This window comes from Neoarius graeffei, chromosome 20 (genome assembly GCF_027579695.1).
Source record: "Neoarius graeffei isolate fNeoGra1 chromosome 20, fNeoGra1.pri, whole genome shotgun sequence".
Taxonomy (NCBI): domain Eukaryota; kingdom Metazoa; phylum Chordata; class Actinopteri; order Siluriformes; family Ariidae; genus Neoarius; species Neoarius graeffei.
The window spans coordinates 55,154,035-55,173,857 of record NC_083588.1 but is presented as its reverse complement, the minus strand read 5'-3'; the positions used below and the strand labels follow the sequence as shown (position 1 = coordinate 55,173,857).

The 19,823-nt window shown below is 41.9% G+C and overlaps 1 protein-coding gene across 1 annotated transcript in view; it reads right to left on the bottom strand.

Moving 5' to 3' along the window:
* Nucleotides 1-1,470: 1,470 nt before the first annotated feature.
* retsat.2 (retinol saturase, tandem duplicate 2) overlaps nt 1,471-19,823 on the bottom strand; it is a 38,658-nt gene continuing 20,305 nt past the window's right edge. Inside the window, exons 4-11 of the mRNA XM_060902033.1 lie at nt 17,528-17,729; nt 15,768-15,965; nt 14,583-14,702; nt 12,170-12,308; nt 11,932-12,041; nt 8,604-8,770; nt 8,313-8,472; nt 1,471-8,181 (exon numbers count right to left, since the gene is read on the bottom strand). Of these exons, the coding sequence (XP_060758016.1) occupies nt 8,036-8,181; nt 8,313-8,472; nt 8,604-8,770; nt 11,932-12,041; nt 12,170-12,308; nt 14,583-14,702; nt 15,768-15,965; nt 17,528-17,729 (1,242 nt within the window). The 3' untranslated portion in view covers nt 1,471-8,035. The remainder of the gene's footprint in view (nt 8,182-8,312; nt 8,473-8,603; nt 8,771-11,931; nt 12,042-12,169; nt 12,309-14,582; nt 14,703-15,767; nt 15,966-17,527; nt 17,730-19,823) is intronic.

Below are 19,823 nucleotides of genomic sequence, written 5' to 3'. Positions count from 1 at the left end.
CAAAATGAAGAAGCAAGTGTGACAAAGTGTCCAGAAGAACTGTGGCTGGTTCTGCTCAGTAAAACCTACAGCTCATTTCCTTCTCATAAAACTGCACACATTATACCTGAAACTTCATTATTATTCATCTCATCTCATTATCTCTAGCTGCTTTATCCTGTTCTACAGGGTCGCAGGCAAGCTGGAGCCTATCCCAGCTGACTACGGGCGAAAGGCGGGGTACACCCTGGACAAGTCGCCAGGTCATCACAGGGCTGACACATAGACACAGACAACCATTCACACTCACATTCACACCTACGCTCAATTTAGAGTCACCAGTTAACCTAACCTGCATGTCTTTGGACTGTGGGGGAAACCGGAGCACCCGGAGGAAACCCACATGGACACGGGGAGAACATGCAAACTCCACACAGAAAGGCCCTCGCCGGCCACGGGGCTTGAACCCGGACCTTCTTGCTGTGAGGCGACAGCGCTAACCACTACACCACCGTGCCGCCCCTTCATTATTATTATTTTTCAGAATCATCACACCAAAATGGTGTGACCTTGCTTCATTTATCACTGCTGGCTGCTCTTTTATAGTATTTTTTTTAAATTGTACAAACATTTAATTTCATTATTTTTGAAGGCATCTTTGCTCTACAGCGTTTCTTTTCTTGCGCCTAAGACTTTTGCACAGTAGGCTACTGTATCATAGACCCACTATTTATCGTGCAATATTTGTGAAGTGTACAGTGACTCTTGAGCTGGTGTGCTGGTTGATGCTGTATTTTTGTTATTCCTGTGAGAAGTAAGAGTTTGTGAGCCACTCTGACATCACAGGGTGACAATAGTGCCGTCAGAATGGTGTTTAACAGGACAAAACATTTGCTGGTAACTCCTAGAGAGCAAAAATGCAAAAGGATCTTTTCTTACATGATGTTCAATGTCATATTAATTATAAATCCAAAGGAGAAGTAGTAGAGTAATCCCGAATATCGGTACAAACGTATACTTTGGTACAAATGCTGGACAAAGTCCCAGAATGCAGTGCAGCTATACGACAGAGTTACAGCAGAGACACAGCACTGTTTATTACCAACCTAAAAGTTAACAAGTGCAATATACAGATGAGGAGGTAAGAGAGCAGGACAGACCAAAGGACTAAAGCGCCGCTGCATTGGCCTTGTTAGGTAGAAAAGAAGTAAACGCTAACTCCCATTGGAAATACATAGCAGCAGATTGTGCTTAATGTAGGAAACCATTAACCCAAATGGGATTAGGCTAATATGACAATGAAAGACGTTTAAAATTAATTTTAAGAAATTAAATTAGAATTTCATTCCAAAATGCATCTTCGACCCTTCTAAAGATCTTGTGTTAATTCTAAAGATTAATGTGCAAGTCGCTCAAGATTTTTTCCTTAATAATAAAAAGCACGTGTCAGTGACGGGTTTCATTTAAATGACATAAAAATGACAGCAGACGTTCAGGACAGCAGTAAAGCTGCTTTATTGCCTGTCGGATCACCGTAATACAGAACTAGACCATTCAGTTTCTTGTATGCTTTAATACACATCATGAACAGCAGGGCCAGAAAAACATCTGATCTCAGAAAGATATCAGTTAAACAGTCCTGTTAAAAACTGGAATACATGGGATTTATAACAAGCAACTCTTAAAAAATAAAAAATTTAATCCACTCCAAGTCCTAAATATTCCGTTTGCATTAAAGTTTTAAAATATTTGACCCAAGTTTAAAATACTGGAACATAATGAACATGATTATTTAGTTTTCAAAATCAAGTCAGCAGTTAATTATTTAGTCTAGGACATAATGAATAAGTGGATAGAATTACAAACACAAAACAGAAATAATCCATACACTTGGGGCTTTAAAGCTCTATTCCGAGAACCCATACTTTTGTTCTGCGCTTTAAAGGGATACCATGATCAGTGCAGCATGTGTTCAGGCTAAACGAAAGTTTTTTTTACATTTTCTAAAAAGATGAAAGCTCAAAAACTTATTAAAAAGTTCAGAACGAAACATCAAAATCACTTAAACTAGGAAAACAAAATTAGGTGCAACGTCCTGGAAGTGTCACAGACCCGGTCTGCACACACACACTACTATAATGAGAGTCTGCTGCAAAATATGAGAAAATAATCAATCACTTAACTAAAATTACTTACTTTAAATAAACTGTTGGGGGAAAAAATTAACTGTCTGAAGTGTGATTTTCCTCTCAAATCAGTGACTGAGCGACAGGTGGGTTGCATCCGACGTCACATCTGCCTCATTAGATATGCAAGACATGAAGTGGTGGTCAGCTAAGCTCACTGTTCACAAAGCGTTACTATCGCTGGGGCGCCTTGCTAGTCATTAAAGTGCATATTCTGGACCAATTTTGTTTTTTTTATATGAAAAGTATGTTCCTTTACACACTCATCCAGAAGGGTAATTTTGCACAAGGCCATCTGTCTACAGCAGAAAAAAAAATAAATAAAAAGCGTCTGGAAAAATCCCAAAGGAGTCTGGAGCCAGATTCGTGACGTCACCTGTAGAAGCGCCAGCAGGCTGTGCGAGCTTTGCACGGTTTCAGTGCACAGCCTGTGTAGACCAAGTGCTTCCATTTCTCTCTCATTGTCCGGGCTTTTGAAAAACGATGAGCACTAATCCCATCAAGATTGGTGTTGCTACACCCTCCTACGATACATCTGTTTTTTAATTTTAATAATTACGCAATAACGAAGAAATTCGCAGAAAACCGCCAGGTCGTTTTCTCATAAACAAACCAGCGCTGACGTACGGTAGCATTCAGAGGGAGGCGTCCCGCAGATGACGTCATGAAAATCAATGTTTCCTGAGAAATTCAAATGCCAAGTTTTTTCAGAGGCGGACCAATCTGCCTCAAATGGCTTGATTTCAACTGAATTTTTCTGGTATTGTGCAAGGTAAAAAATTGCAGAGAATGCAGAATGTTACAGATATTTGACCAAAGTTTAATATAAAATAGGAGAATTACATTGATCTTGCTCCTGAATTTACCTGTGATATGCACTTTAAAATGCTCTACACTTGTGTTGTTTTGGGCTGTTCGAATCAAACTGTAAAACTGATAAAAAGGTTCTTCCGAAGTGATAGTGAACGAGCAACGGATTTTTACCAAAAGACGACAAGAAAGGTGGCTCTTGAACCTTTCGCTGCGATGGAAGGGAGCAGAGTCGAAGGACGCTCGAGTTTGCAGTGATCACTTCGGGAAAGGTTTGTAAATTCCTCGGATTTATTTCGTTTGGATTCGCAAATCACTTTTCTCGCCATTTTACGTTATTTTGTGATGTTTTGAAGTTATGGTTGCCGTATTGTAAACTAATACGCATGTGTTCATCAGGATGTCCTAGCAATCTTTACAAGGACAATGATGTACAGTAGATTGGGCTCCGACCCTGAACTAGATAGATAAGTGAGACGGTCCATGTAAACATAAAAGCAGAGCTCATGAGTTAACAGCATGAAACTGCTTCCACGGCTGTGCAGTTACAGTAAGCCGTGATAACGTCTCCATCCTGTTTCACCAATCCCCAGGTCTTTAAAGGGGTTTCTGTGGATCTTCGTGAATGATTTCCCTGGAAGAGAAGAAGAGCAGGGAGGATTGGGACTCAAGCAGCTGTGGTTTGTTTACACCCGATACTAAAAAACTTGTAGCGTCCTAGCAATCAATCAATCATCGCAAAGACACGTACAAAAAGCCCAGAAATTCCTCCTTACCCGGGCAAAAATGAGACAGGATTTATCTTGTAGTGTCCTGATCCCCAGATCTTTAACCCAGCCACATACAGTTAGGTCCATAAATATTTGGACAGAGACAACATTTTTCCAATTTTGGTTCTGTACATTACCACAATGAATTTTGAACAAAACAATTCAGATGCAGTTGAAGTTCAGACTTTCAGCTTTAATTCAGTGGGTTGAACAAAATGATTGCATAAAAATGTGAGGAACTAAAGCATTTTTTCAACACAATCCCTTCATTTCAGGGGCTCAAAAGTAATTGGACAAATTAAATAATTGTAAATAAAATGTTCATTTCTAATACTTGGTTGAAAACCCTTTGTTGGCGATGACTGCCTGAAGTCTTGAACTCATGGACATCACCAGACGCTGTGTTTCCTCCTTTTTAATGCTCTGCCAGGCCTTTACTGCAGCGGTTTTCAGTTGCTGTTTGTTTGTGGGCCTTTCTGTCTGAAGTTTAGTCTTTAACAAGTGAAATGCATGCTCAATTGGGTTGAGATCAGGTGACTGACTTGGCCATTCAAGAATATTCCACTTCTTTGCTTTAATAAACTCCTGGGTTGCTTTGGCTTTATGTTTTGGGTTATTGTCCATCTGTATTATGAAACGCCAATTATTATTTGGCTGGATTTGAGCACACAGTATGTCTCTGAATACCTCAGAATTCATCCGGCTGCTTCTGTCCTGTGTCACATCATCAATAAACACTAGTGACCCAGTGCCACTGGCAGCCATGCATGCCCAAGCCATCACACTGCCTCCGCCGTGTTTTACAGATGATGTGGTATGCTTTGGATCATGAGCTGTACCACGCCTTCACCATACTTTTTTCTTTCCATCATTCTGGTAGAGGTTGATCTTGGTTTCATCTGTCCAAAGAATGTTCTTCCAGAACTGTGCTGGCTTTTTTTTTTTAGATGTTTTTTAGCAAAGTCCAATCTAGCCTTTTTATTCTTGAGGCTTATGAGTGGCTTGCACTGTGCAGTGAACCCTCTGTATTTACTTTCATACAGTCTTCTCTTTATGGTAGATTTGGATATTGATACGCCTACCTCCTGGAGAGTGTTGTTCACTTGGTTGGCTGTTGTGAAGGGGTTTCTCTTCACCATGGAAATTAATCTGCGATCATCCACCACTGTTGTCGTCTGTGGGCGTCCAGGTCTTTTTGCATGAGTTCACCAGTGCTTGCTTTCTTTCTTTCTCAGGATGTACCAAACTGTAGATTTTGCCACTCCTAATATTGTAGCAATTTCTCGGATGTTTTTTTCTGTTTTCGCTGCTTAAGGATGGCTTGTTTCACCTGCATGGAGAGCTCCTTTGACCGCATGTTTTCTTCACAGCAAAATCTTCCAAATGCAAGCACCACACCTCAAATCAACTCCAGGCCTTTTATCTGCTTAATTGAGAATGACATAACGAAGGAATTGCCCACACCTGCCCATGAAATAGCCTTTGAGTCAATTGTCCAATTACTTTTGGTCCCTTTAAAAACAGGATGGCACATGTTAAGGAGCTGAAACTCCTAAACCCTTCATCCAATTTTAATGTGGATACCCTCAAATGAAAGCTGAAAGTCTGGACTTTATGTCCATGTCCATTATATAACTATAACTTGAATATGTTTCAGTAAACAGGTAAAAAAACAAAATTTGTGTCAGTGTCCAAATATATATGGACCTAACTGTATAAACAGTTGTACTCCTCTACGCTCTTCCAGGTTTTTATCTGTGTCCCCATGTAGAATGATGTCTGCAGCACCAGGTAGTTTGAGATGTCGGGGAACTCAATGGATGGATAATTTTCCAACTCATTGGAAAAATCCTTCTTTACTAATGTGTAAGGATCTATCCCATCACCAAGAGCAACTTTCTGAAGGTATCCTGACCTTGCATTGGCCTCTAAACTGTGAAAATAGTCAGAGACGGTTTCACTAGCTCTTTACAAAACAGCGGCCAAATTGGTTTGCCTGACCACCACTTCATTCACCAGAAGTAAACTGGCAAGCAAAAGTCACTTGACTGGGAATAGATTGTATTCACTCACTACTTAGCTCTCCAAGCTACCAGCTGGGAAGGACGAAGAACACAAGCTTCCTCCAAGACACAGGAAGCCAGCCAATCTTATCAAACTGCTGCTCATGCTACATCACAGGGCAGCGTTAAATACGTGGAGAAAAGTGCTATACATGAGCTCACAGACTGGTGTTGCTGTGTCTGGTGTCGTTGTGATTGACAGAGGAGAGAGGATGCCATCCCTTCCAATAAGGCAGCACGGCTAATTTCGCTCCCTTGGCTCCTGGCTATGGATGCCTGTGGCATTGGTGAAAACTCGTGATCTTCTGACAACAGGGCAAATGCTTTTCTGCTGGGCCACTCAGTAGCCCAAAGGCAAGAGTTCTGAATGCGAGTCCTGCTGCAACAGATTTGTAAAGAGAGGTCACATGAGAGACCTCAGGTGGTTATAAAGCGCGTGAGCAGCAGCGTTCAGGAAGATTCTTAGTACAGCCACAGGAGTCAAGACTTGGATCAGTGTCTGATTTCAGCAGATTCTGAAATCAGTCAAGTTTGTATTCTTCTGGTGTTGTGAAGACATCTGAGTAAGATGTGTAATATGGAATGAGATCAGAGAAGTTGAGCTCCACACCATGTTTCCAAGTAGGGCATGTCTGAGTTGGAATATGAGGGGTTTGATAGCAATGTTTTGTTTTGATTTTTTCCCCCCCCCAAAAAAAACAATTTTGATTTCACATGATGGGTTTCAATCCAGCAGATATCATCTGTGAGACTTGGGTGGAGGAAGAATAAAAAGTCAACTCACTGAGCCCACTAATTTAGCATACGTAGTGAATAAAACAGGACTGAAAACCGAGCCTTGAGGAACTCCTGTAGTGAGGCTGTAAGATAAAAAGAACCGACGCTGTCCAGGTTACAAGATGAAGATAACCCTGCAGATAAAATCTACATCCAGACCCGACACCCATGTCAGCAAGAGTGGCGATAAATAATATTTGTGGTTCGCCAAATATTTAAGTTAGCTTGCATGTTAATTAACAGTTATTCGCCGACGGAGAAGTGAATATCGGTGAATAATAACTGAGACGAAGTCGAGGTTCACCAGTTATTCACCAAGATTCACTGAGCCTGAGGTGGATAATTGTTTTAGTATAAATACACAGGTAATTATTTAAAAAATAATTATAATTTATTTCAAACTTCAAAAGTGGCATGTAAATGTATCGTGCACAGATTTGTCTCACTTATCTATGCCGACTCACAAAATGCTTTGTTTTGAAATCTGTCAAATAAATCACAATTCCACCTTACCTCTGAATAGTTTTAGACCAAACTTCGTAGCATCTTTAGTGCTTTTAGGAACAGCATTTTCTTTCATAATTTGACATTTTTCCTCACTTTCGGTGATAAAGCGATTGGCTGCCATTTTGCCAAGTCGCTTGAGGTGATTATCGAGAAATAATCTGACTCTCTCGACCAAATCAGCTTGCACGATTTTCTATAATCGCCTGCGTATTTATACTAAAAAGTATTGCGAGTGTTTACAAAGAAGCAGTTTATTGTAGGCGGTGTCTGTAGAACCGCCAGCCTTGTATCTTGTCTGGCTGCGATCTGGGGGTGGGGGGTTCCAATTATGGGAAAAAAAAAATGCATTTAGTGTTTGACAACATTGCTATTATTTCTGTATTATTAAGGATGTTAAATTTAGTGACGAGGGAAACAAAGAGCAGGGTGACACGTGGTGGTTTGCAAAATTATAGCGGCCGTAAACTTGAGAGTGCAGGAGAAATCGCACGCACATGCACACATCTTGTTAATTTCCTGTTAAATCCTGTGCACACGGAAATGCTGAAGCTCTCTAGACGTCTTCATTTTGATCTCCTGATCAAATTCACTGAATGAACAGGTGCGGAAAATGTACAGTAAAATGTTTCATGTTGTCTTTTTTTTTTTGGCATTAATTTTCAGTCATCGGTGTTCATGATAATCTTGAAACAAGCATCAACACTGAGTCAAAACAAAGGTCTGCAATACTGAAATGAGCTTTCTGTCATTTTGTCACTCTTTAAATTCTATATAAATGCATTAGTGTCATCACGCATTATGAAAAACAAGGATCAACAGAGCTAATATTAATTTACTGAGTTTTACGTCATGATAATTCCATTCATTTACTCGCTTAAACGGTTTGTAATGTGTCTTCTTGCCGGTAGTGGAATGTGTCGGGGATGAGTACAGGTTGCCGTGGTTATTGGACTTTCTTAGTACTGGCATGTTTCGGTTTAACTCGAAGGGCTTGGACATCCATGTAGAGGTTGCGGTTGAGAATAGCAGAGCCGCAGACCATAGCGCCTGCGATGGCCCCCGCAAAACCACACGAAAATAGGTCTTGACCTAAGAGAAGAATGCACAGCAACAGAAAATAAGCAGGGTATCAGTGGACCAAGGAAATATTCATGCAACATTAGACAAAGCTGAAGAGATTTTGCATTGTTAACTCATAACTCTTCAGAACACACACAGACCTGTGAGGAAGAGGTTTTTGATGGGTGTTTGAGGTCTGATGGTGGCACAGACTTCTGCAGTAAAGCGGGAAGTAACGTGGTCGGCTCCATACATCTCCCCTTTAGAAGCTGCTAAATAGTGCTGATTGGTGATGGCGGTGCCTGCGTCCATGTACTCTATCTGCACCAGAGAGGGAGAGGAGGGGTTTATGATGAGTCAGAAAGACGACCAATGCTCAGTGATCACAATAAACAGCTGACTTTGGGCTCAGATATTTCATATGGAAAATTACAGCAAATAAAAGCTCATACCCTGTCCTTGATCTTGGGGAAAATCTGAGTCAGCACTTCCAAAACAGAGTTCATGATGGTCGCCTTCAGTTCTTTATACTCGGCTCCTCTGTTCTGGACTTTCCCGTCTTTCCATTCCTCAAACCATGAGTAGGGGGCGAAGCTGACTACACTCAGAGTGGACTTACCTACACAAGGTAGACAGTCCAAGGTAGCTTCATCAGTATTTAGGATTCTAATGAAATCCATAACACAAATCACTTCATATTAGATCAAAATTAGACTTGGGGGGGGGGGGGGGGGGGGGCAGCAGGCACAGTGGTGTAGTGGTTAGCACTGTCGCCTCACAGCAAGAAGGTCCGGGTTCGAGCCCCGTGGCCGGCGAGAGTCTTTCTGTGTTTGCATGTTCTCCCCATGTCCGCGTGGGTTTCCTCCGGGTGCTCCGGTTTCCCCCACAGTCCAAAGACATGCAGGTTAGGTTTACTCATCTCATCTCATTATCTCTAGCCGCTTTATCCTTCTACAGGGTCACAGGCAAGCTGGAGCCTATCCCAGCTGACTACGGGCGAAAGGCGGGGTACACCCTGGACAAGTCGCCAGGTCATCACAGGGCTGACACATAGACACAGACAACCATTCACACTCACATTCACACCTACGGTCAATTTAGAGTCACCAGTTAACCTAACCTGCATGTCTTTGGACTGTGGGGGAAACCGGAGCACCTGGAGGAAACCCACGCGGACACGGGGAGAACATGCAAAGTCCGCACAGAAAGGCCCTCGCCGGCCACGGGGCTCGAACCCAGGACCTTCTTGCTGTGAGGCGACAGCGCTAACCACTACACCACCGTGCCGCCCAGGTTAGGTTTACTGGTGGCTCTAAATTGACCGTAGGTGTGAACAGGAGGAGTGTGAATGGTTGGTTGTCTCTATGTATCGGCCCTGCGATAACCTGGCGACTTGTCCAGGGTGTACCCCGCCTTTCACCCGTAGTCAGCTGGGATAGGCTCCAGCTTGCCTGCGACCCTGCAGAACAGGATAAGTGGCTACAGATAATGGATGGATGGACTTTGGGGGGGATGGGGACGGTGGCTACTTTGAAAAATTTAAAACATTATTATTTAAACATTTTTTGTTTGTCACATAGTTCCGTGTGTTCTCCATACGTTGTTTCAGAGTTTCTGTGTTTTCAGTATTATTCTGCAGTGTGGAAAATGGTCATACAGAAACACTTATGGATGAGCGGGGGTATAAAAACTTTTGACTGGTACGGCGTATATACTACAAATCACTTAAAACTAGACGGCCTTTCGATTTCATTCATCTCATCTCATCTCATTATCTCTAGCCGCTTTATCCTTCTACAGGGTTGCAGGCAAGCTGGAGCCTATCCCAGCTGACTACGGGCGAAAGGCGGGGTACACCCTGGACAAGTCGCCAGGTCATCACAGGGCTGACACATAGACACAAACAACCATTCACACCCGCATTCACACCTACGGTCAATTTAGAGTCACCAGTTAACCTAACCTGCATGTCTTTGGACTGTGGGGGAAACCGGAGCACCCGGAGGAAACCCACGCGGACACGGGGAGAACATGCAAACTCCACACAGAAAGGCCCTCGCCGGCCCCGGGGCTCGAACCCAGGACCTTCTTGCTGTGAGGCGACAGCGCTAACCACTACACCACCGTGCCGCCCCGATTTCATTCAAATTGGTGAAATTTAGTCATTGTGATATGTTTTTCTAGAATATCTCAAAACAACAACAACAGGCCATTCTGTGGCTGGGAAGTTATTTAATTTGAGGGGATTAAAGCAAATAATGTGCATGAAATCGATTGCTTCGCGCAGTCAAGCAGACAGAGGAAGTCCGTGTGCGCAGGTTTACCACCTTCTTCTTTTGGGTTTTACGGCAGCTGGCATCCACAGTGTTGCATTACTGCCATCTACAGGTTTACCTTTGAGCGTGCACTGACAGTTCCATCATTCTGTCGCTAAACGAACAGCTGATCACACCGAGGTGCTCGCTGAGCGCCCATATTTATTAGTTTGGTCCTGCGTTTCCTTTCCTTCGTATATAACATAACGTTTTTTCTTCCCGCTTTCCGTTACTGTAGTCGGTCTTTCACATTTCATTCACACGCTCACGTCCTCCATTTTTCTCTCCCGTTTCAAATTTGTATTCCACAATGCCTTGCGTGAACGGGGAAAGCCCACCACGTCATGCATGACGTAGTATCTTGAATTGGGTCATGGTGAAGCAGGAAAAAATAGTGGAGAATTTAGGGCCACGTGGACCTAAATTCATTAATTATTCTATTTTTAAAAACTAATAAAATTGGAAGCCTGTGCTTCAAATTCAGTAGCTTTCGGTCCACTAGACAAAAATAATTGGGTGTCTGGGAAAATTCTTTTTATGACCCACACTTGAAAAATCTGAAAGGCAGTCTAGTTTTAAAGTGCATATTCTGGACCAATTTCATTTTTGTTTTTTATATGAAAGCATGTCCCTTTACACACTCATCCAGAAGGGTAATCTTGCACAAGGCCATCTGTCTACAGCAGAAAAAAATAAAATAACAAAACGCGTCTGGAAAAATCCCAAGGGAGTCTGGAGCCAGATTCGTGACATTACCTGCGGAAGCGCCAGCAGGCTGCGAGAGCTTGCACAGTTTCAGTGCACAGCCTGTGTAGACCAAGCGCTCCCATTTCTCTCTCATTGTCTGGGCTTTTGGAAAACGATGAGTACTAATCCCATCAAGATTGGTGTTGCTACACCCTCCTACGATACATCTGTTAACCATTTTAATAATTACGCGATAACGTTGAAGAAATTTGCAGAAAACCACCAGGTCGTTTTCTCATAAACAAACCAGCGCTGACGTAGGATTCAGAGGGAGGCGTCCCACACGCGACGTCACGAAAATCAATGTTTGCCGGGAAATCCAAATGCCAAGTTTTTTCAGAGGCGGACCAATTCGCCTCAAATGGCTTGATTTCAACTGAATTTTTCTGGTATTGCGCAAGGTAAAACAAACTGCAGAGAATGCAGAATGTTACAGATATTTGACCAAAGTTTAATATGAACTAGGAGAATTACATTGATCTTGCTCCGGAATTTACCCGTGATATGCACTTTAAGGATTTAATTTGCACTTTAAAATGCTACATCTTGTATTCGCTATTGTCTGGTTTTTTTTTTTTGTTATATTGTAAAGCCTTTGTGTTGGTATAATTAAAAAAAAAAAATTTAGACACCAACAGTTTAACATCATCATGACGTTCAGATTTCTCTTTTAGATCTCTCAGGATGTCAAACTGTCACGTTCTTTTTTTTTTTCTACCTGGGCTTCTCTGCTCCCAGGTGGGATCTTTGGCAGATGGTGAGGCGACAAAAAGCAGAGGTGCACTTTTCACCAGCTCCTCCCTCTTTCCTGTAACGTAGCCGTTGAACCTGGTGGGGAAAAAAAGGCACATTACATATCTTCTGACAGACATAGAAGCTCTATATAATTACATACACTTAATGGTGGACTAATACAGGAGTCATACAAAATTTAGGTGTGGTGTTTAGTCACTCACAGCTCGTCCAGATTATTCTCACAGAAGATCCAGTAGTTCTCAGCTTTGAGGCCCAGCTCATCTTTCGTCCCGTTCAGACCCAGGAAGACGCTGAGGCCGGCTTCTCCGGGCTTCAGCATACTCAGCTGCTTCTGGATCGCTGTCACACAATGCAGAGCGCACACAAACACACACTCACGTCAGTATGCAAACATCTGTAGTACGGTTGAATTATTAATCATGTTAACTATATAGAAAATACAACAGCATTAGCACAAAGTCACTGATATTCACGGTCAGGCACAATGATGCAGTATTGTCATTTTTTTCCCTCCATCCATACAGAAGTATTTACAAAAACATGTATACAAAAACAACGTAAATTGAGAAGTGTTTCATTTTTTTACATTCCAACTGAATATTTCTTAATTTGTATATCCTTTAAAGTGCCATTCCACCATTGGATGTATTCTTTGGCATAAAATACAATATATTTTGACAACATATATAAATGGTATCACTAGATAGAGAAATCTTTTAGCTTCAAAATGATATATCAAACATAATTTTTTGACAACGACAAGTATATTAATTTTGCGACCAAAGTCACCTACCCTTTTAATTTCCGCGCGTGATGTCATCGGTAGGTTCCCCTTCTTGTGTACCACGTGACGTGTGACGTGGCACATATTATCAGCAATGGCGGATAGAACGCGATAAAAATAATACCAATAAATCTAGCTAATACCAATAAATCTAGCTAACTGAAAGATTAGCTCAATTTTTCGCAATTTTTTTTGGCCCCCATATATGAGGAGAAATGACTCTCTCACTTTGGGGGTTTCCTGGTCTAAAAATAGACCGACACGTGGTACACAAGAAGGGGAACCTGCTGATGACATCACGTTTCACTACCGCGCGGAAATTAAAAGGGTAGGTGACTTTGGTCGCAAAATTAATATACTTGTCGTTGTCAAAAAATTGTGTTTGATATATCATTTTGAAGCTAAAAGATTTCTCCGTCTAGTCATGTTGTCATAAAATATATTGTATTTTATGCCAAAGAATACATCCAATGGTGGAATGGCACTTTAAGCAGGAGCTTTATTTTTTTTTCCGGCCACAGTCAGAGTTGTATGGTGGCCTGGGAAAACCTACTCAATAATAAATACAAAAGAGAACCATATTTTAGTTCAACCTGCAGTTTTTGGAATTATATTACACATAAAAATAAAATACAAAAGTACAAATTTGGCCATGTGAAGCATTTTCCCAGACTGCCAAACATTTGTCATGATCTCATCTCATCTCATTATCTCTAGCCGCTTTATCCTGTTCTACAGGGTCGCAGGCAAGCTGGAGCCCATCCCAGCTGACTACGGGCGAAAGGCGGGGTACACCCTGGACAAGTCGCCAGGTCATCACAGGGCTGACACATAAACACAGACAACCATTCACACTCACATTCACACCTACGGTCAATTTAGAGTCACCAGTTAACCTAACCTGCATGTCTTTGGACTGTGGGGGAAACCGGAGCACCCGGAGGAAACCCACGCGGACACGGGGAGAACATGCAAACTCCGCACAGAAAGGCCCTCGCCGGCCACGGGGCTCGAACCCGGACCTTCTTGCTGTGAGGCGACAGCGCTAACCACTACACCACCGTGCCGCCCTCATTTGTCATGATATTTTTTGTTATTATTTTTACACATCTAACAATTCACCTACTTCACGATTCGATTTTCCCATAATATTTTGAGGATAAATAAATAAAGAAAAGGATTACCATAAAAAAAAGCTAAATTTCTTTTCCTATGCTTTGTCAACTTAAATATTCCCTTTATTAAATTTAAAAAATACTTTTGCTTCATTTTCTTAACCATCAATAATTATTTACAAACATTTATAAATGGTTGGCGTAAAATATAATAGCCCATTAACCAAAATATTCCTTTTATTTAAAAAGGTTAAAAACAAACAGACCTCTCCTAAATAAACATTTATGAAGGCTGTAGTCAATTTTAACCTCCATTTTTCTTTTCTTTATCTTTCTGCAGTCTAAAAAGAGAGCGCTGACTTTTTGTTAAATCTATTTGTACAGTCAATCGCAGAACGCCTCTTTCCCATTTTAGATCTGGTTTTGTGTCTTTTCGCATCATTAGAGCTGGGTTACTTCCACTTGTGATGAAGTCATGCTCATTCCCTTTATTTTACATTATTGCGCAAATCCCTCTGCTGTCTAAACAATGCAATTACAGGTAGGAAAAACTAAGAGATTATACAGCCTGATAATAAATCAATCATGATCATCTTTAATTTGTACTGCGAGACACTATCATATGCCTAATTATTTGCTGCATTTTTTTTTTTTTTTTTAGAATAACATAACATTTCCCAAATCACTCCTCATACCCTGCTACCTTGATCTCACCTGGTTTAGTCTGCACCTCTTTAGGCAGTAGTCGCTGGTAGGTGTTGAAGATTCCTGCATCTGAGATGACGATGGGAGCGTGCACATGGACCTCCTCTTGTCCCTTCATCACACTCACCCCTGCAATCAAAACAAACCATATCATCAAATCACTTACAGAAATGTGTATAATTACTTCTACGACTGACCGAGGCTGTTGATGACTGTCAAGAGTTAGGGTTAGGGAATTCAAATCAATTTTGGTTGTATGGTCCTTTTGGAGGCGGCACGGTGGTGTAGTGGTTAGCGCTGTCGCAAGAAGGTCCTGGGTTCGAGCCCCGTGGCCGGCGAGGGCCTTTCTGTGCGGAGTTTGCATGTTCTCCCCGTGTCCGCATGGGTTTCCTCCGGGTGCTCCGGTTTCCCCCACAGTCCAAAGACATGCAGGTTAGGTTAACTGGTGACTCTAAATTGACCGTAGGTGTGAATGAGAGTGTGAATGGTTGTCTGTGTCTATGTGTCAGCCCTGTGATGACCTGGCGGCTTGTCCAGGGTGTACCCCACCTTTCGCCCGTAGTCAGCTGGGATAGGCTCCAGCTTGCCTGCGACCCTGTAGAACAGGATAAAGCGGCTAGAGATAATGAGATGAGATGGTCCTTTTGGATCAAGCACAATTTCCTGAAGTTACATGACTAAGGGTAGTATCTTACTGGGCTGCGACAGCTTGCGACAAATTGCAAACGTCATAAGTGTCTTGAAACATTCGCGGGGCTTCTCAATTTCCTCGTAGGAGTCGCAAAGTGTCGCTCCTTCGTCGCTGAAATTTTGAACGTGTTCAAAAAATTCGTGCAACAAAATTTCTCTCAAAACAGCCGCAAACACGTCGCTGGTGTCGCAAAGCTGTCACGAACCCTTCTCAAGTCAGTTTCCGTGAGACAGGAAGTGCGAGTGTATCTCACTGGGCTGTGACAGCCTGCGACTAGTTGGAGACACAACAATTGCGGTAAAATATGCGAATGTCAATTCCTTGTGATTCCAAGTGAAAATTGTCACTAATTCGCATATTTTATCGCAATTGTTGTGTCTCCAACTAGTCGCAGCCCAGTGAGATACTGGCTTAAGAAGCCTTGAAAGGAACCAGACTCAAAAGGAAACACATCTTCTAGATGACACCTAGGTGTTCCAGTACCAGGACCTTTCTGATATTACCTATAGCCTCGTTGGCAGCATTGAGCAGGATGCGATTGACTGGCGCTCTGACAAGCACGGCTCCTCCTGCCTTCTCGATGATGGGGATCATGTTATAGGCGATCTGACTGGCACCTCCTTTAGGGTACCAGGCACCAGGTAGGTAGTGGCGCACCAGCAAACTGTGCATGGAGAAACTGGCTTCTTTTGGAGGGGTTCCTACAAACACAACACAAAGGAGAACGTTTCCTCTGTGGTACAAGATGTATATTAAAGGGGAACTGAAGGCAAATTTTTTTTATCATCAAAATTATTTCTCTCATTTTATAAAATGTCGGAATGCATTTCTGACAGCTATTTTGTCACTGCTCTAGCAAGTTATGAGTGTCTGAAATATGCTCTGTAATATATCAGTCCATATGTCAAAGCAATGGCCGTAAATGAGATTCGCTGAGACCTGTGCGATACATCGTAGGACGGAAGTAAAACGTACAGCGGAAATCAAAGTGACCGACATCTGCCAACGCTGTCAAAAGACACGTGCGCCCTCTTTCGAATGCTGACGTAATCAAACCGGAAGTTTTCCGTGTCTGAAATCGCTCCCTACTCACTATATAGGGCACTATATAGTGGGGACGCCATTTTGTAGTGCCATCCAAAACCTTAGTGAGGATTATGTGGGAAATGCGCTCAGTATAATATGCATTTAATCACAAAAAGACATGCATGTATTTATTATTTTGAAAACCCACCAGCTGCCTGATCTGGCACGGTTTAATTGTGCGACAGTAATGACGTAAATACCAGCGCGACAGACTAGTCCTTATCCTGTCGTCTTTCCAACTCTTCTCTACTCCACGTTGGTTCGAAGTCGTATGGAATAATCTCCATGTCACGTACGCGAGGGAGGCGGATGTACAGTATGTGCAGAAGTATACAGTTTAATAAAGTGCAGAATATATATACAGTGAGACAATATATACACAGGCGAACAATCCAAAACGGCAGGCTAGATCAAAAACGAGAAGACGGGCAAAAGGGTCGGTCGAGGCGCAAACAGTAGATCAAAGGCTAAGCGAGGACAAGAACGAGAAACGGGCACAAGGATCGCGAACCAGGAAATCAAGACAACGGATAGAAAGGCTCGGTAAGGCGTACGTCTGTATCGTACTACTTCGCGATGCAAATGCATCAGCACAGTCCTTAAATAGGCAAGCACATAGTTCCTTAACTGAGCTCAGGTGCACCTTGTTCACCGCACGCGTGCTGGAGTCCACTCAGCGTGCGCCTTCAGGTGCACGCGCTACAGCACGCAGGACTGACACTCCATCACTGATGAAGCTGGCAAATCTCGAAATTAATCTAAATTGGAATGATATGGCGAGCTGGATGCTGTGTAAACAGTTTCCAAAATGGCGGCGCTGACACTTCACGTTTGAAGTCCCGCACAAGTCTCGTGAAGATCGCGCGGATAAGCGACGCCTGCCGTGGACCAAACGAACTACATTCAACATGGCTTAAAAAAAACGAAAAGGCCGATAAGTGTAATATAATATGCCAATACGAGTCACGATATAAGGTTAATAAAGCCGACAATGTAATTGAATAACACGTTAAGAAATAAAGCAAGTTTAAAAATGACTTCAGTTCCTCTTTAAATTAGCGGTTTTAAAGCAAGCAGCTGTTCCTTTGCCATAGTTAACAGCTGTGGGAAAGGAAAACTTGAACAGCAGTTAGGAAAATGGAAGCTACAGCTCTGGTCACTAGCTGTGTGATCTTACCATAGGTACCGAAGATGTAGCAGAGCACAGCCCGGAGTTCTTTATTCTCCGTGAGGCTGTTCACCACCTCAGCCAGGCTGCGTGAGCCGTAGGAGAAGAAGTAGGACAGGCGATTAGCGAGCCCCGTGTACGCTAAGAACTTAGCCACTGGAGATGGTAGGAGCTTCAGCAGGATCATCATCCACACGCTGTTGCAACATTTCTGGCCAGGACATTACATCAAAACCTGATCATTAGCATGCAGTGGGAATGACCGTCAGAGCTGCTGTTACAGATGATTAATCAATACCTCCTGACAAATCACATTAGAGAAGTCAACCATTATTCTATCCGCAATCACGTGCTCTGATAGCCTAGTAGTAGACTAGCCAATCAGCTCATATACCTTGAGTAGAGAAAAGCAAAATGGCGGAGGACGAAATTAAAAACTCTACTCAAAAACAAACCCCCCCCCCCCCAAAAAAAAAAACAAAGCAACAAAATATGGAATAAAAGTATTTGATACCAAGAACGTTTCTTTTTTTAATTTTTCAAGAATTATTATTAGAGCATTTTTCACAAATTGTTCCTGTCATTTCGCTGGTTTGTTTACATTCTTAATCTTGAAGCATTAGAATTTGTTGAATTTTTTTTAAGACTGGTTTAAAAGCTCAAAGAAGTTTGAAAATTACATAAGTGAAATGTCCAAGGAAGAATTAAAACGTCTAAAGCTATTCTATACCTCGGCATGACAGCAAGACGGCACTTTCTACCAAAAAACAAACAAACAAACAAACAAAAGACTAATGCTGGGCATACACTGTGCGATTTTTGGCCCGATTTTGATACGATTTTCACTCGTGCGACTATTTTGGAGATCGGGCCGAGTTTTGGCTCAATCGTGCGTCTCGGATCGTGTAGTATACATAGGGTAACGACAAGCGATTAACACCTCACAACCTCCTCCCGATCGATCGGATGAAAATCAAACCTGTTTGAAATCCTGAGCATCGCATCCGAGCATCGGATCGTATAGTGTGAGAACAGGAATCGTAAGCTGCGTGCTGTTTACCCCTGCGATTCACTCGTACAGTGTGAGCGATTGGAAAAGAAAAAAAAAAAAATTATATTATATATTTTATATATATATATATATATATATATATATATATATATATATATATATATATATATATAGCACACACACAGTGTATGCCCAGCTTAAAGTCAATTTGTGCAGCCATCGATAGGTTTTTAAGAAGTCCGCCTAAGCAGAAATAATTTTGTCTGACGTTTTGTATAAATTTATCGAATTTGCAAAAAATAAAAATGCTCCGTGTCTCAAAATCCAGTGAATGTGGCTAGAATAAAACAATTATTCCACTCACTCAATCTTGGCGCTACGCGCCTCGTCGGCTATCAGCTCGTGTAGGACTCGATTTTGTGGAATAACTTAAATATAGATGGTATAAACAACAGCCTCTGAAACCACAATGCTGATAAATGAATCATAAACACAGCATATTCATTCGACTTTGAATTATATGACTCACACAGACTGCTTCTGTGTGGTAATGTAGGGGAGAAGATAAACAGGTGACAAGACGTCAGGCAGTGAGTAAAAGCAAGAGTAGATTTTTGGGTAATATATATTTCTCAGTACTTTATTCAATAAGCCTGCAAAACCCTTGAACAGTACAACAGTATAATACATCCTCACTGCAATATTTTACTGACTAACCCTGAGAAATGTCAAGCATGAAAGCAGCTGCAGAAAAGATGCCACATACACTCACCGGCCACTTTAATACGAACTTGTTCTTGATTCTAAGATCCCTGTTCTTGGCTGCAGGATTGGAACCCAATCAGGGCCGTAGCCAGCATTTTAAAATCACCGAGGTCCATGATGCGCAAAGCGTGCGCTGAAAAATTTGACATATTTAAATGAGAGGGGTGAATTACACGTCACACAAGAGACCTATTCCTGAAATTACTTTTAATGGTGTTTGAACTGAATATCATCAGTTTTGAAAAAAAATAAATAATGTATGTGGCAAGAGTAAGAATAATTTAAGCTTATTTAATGGTTTGATCTGGCCCAAGCAATGAGGACAAAAGATACCCTAACCATGTAGCCTATGGAACTAAGATACATTAACAATCTGGCATCCGTTACACCTACACAAAAAAAAAAATCAATCAATCAGTATACACCACCATGTTTTAGGCAAAGTTATCCAAGGCAAACACAAGTTGAAACTTTCCACTCTATTGCTTTGGCTTATCGAATGATTTATTAAAAAAAAAAAAAATCACA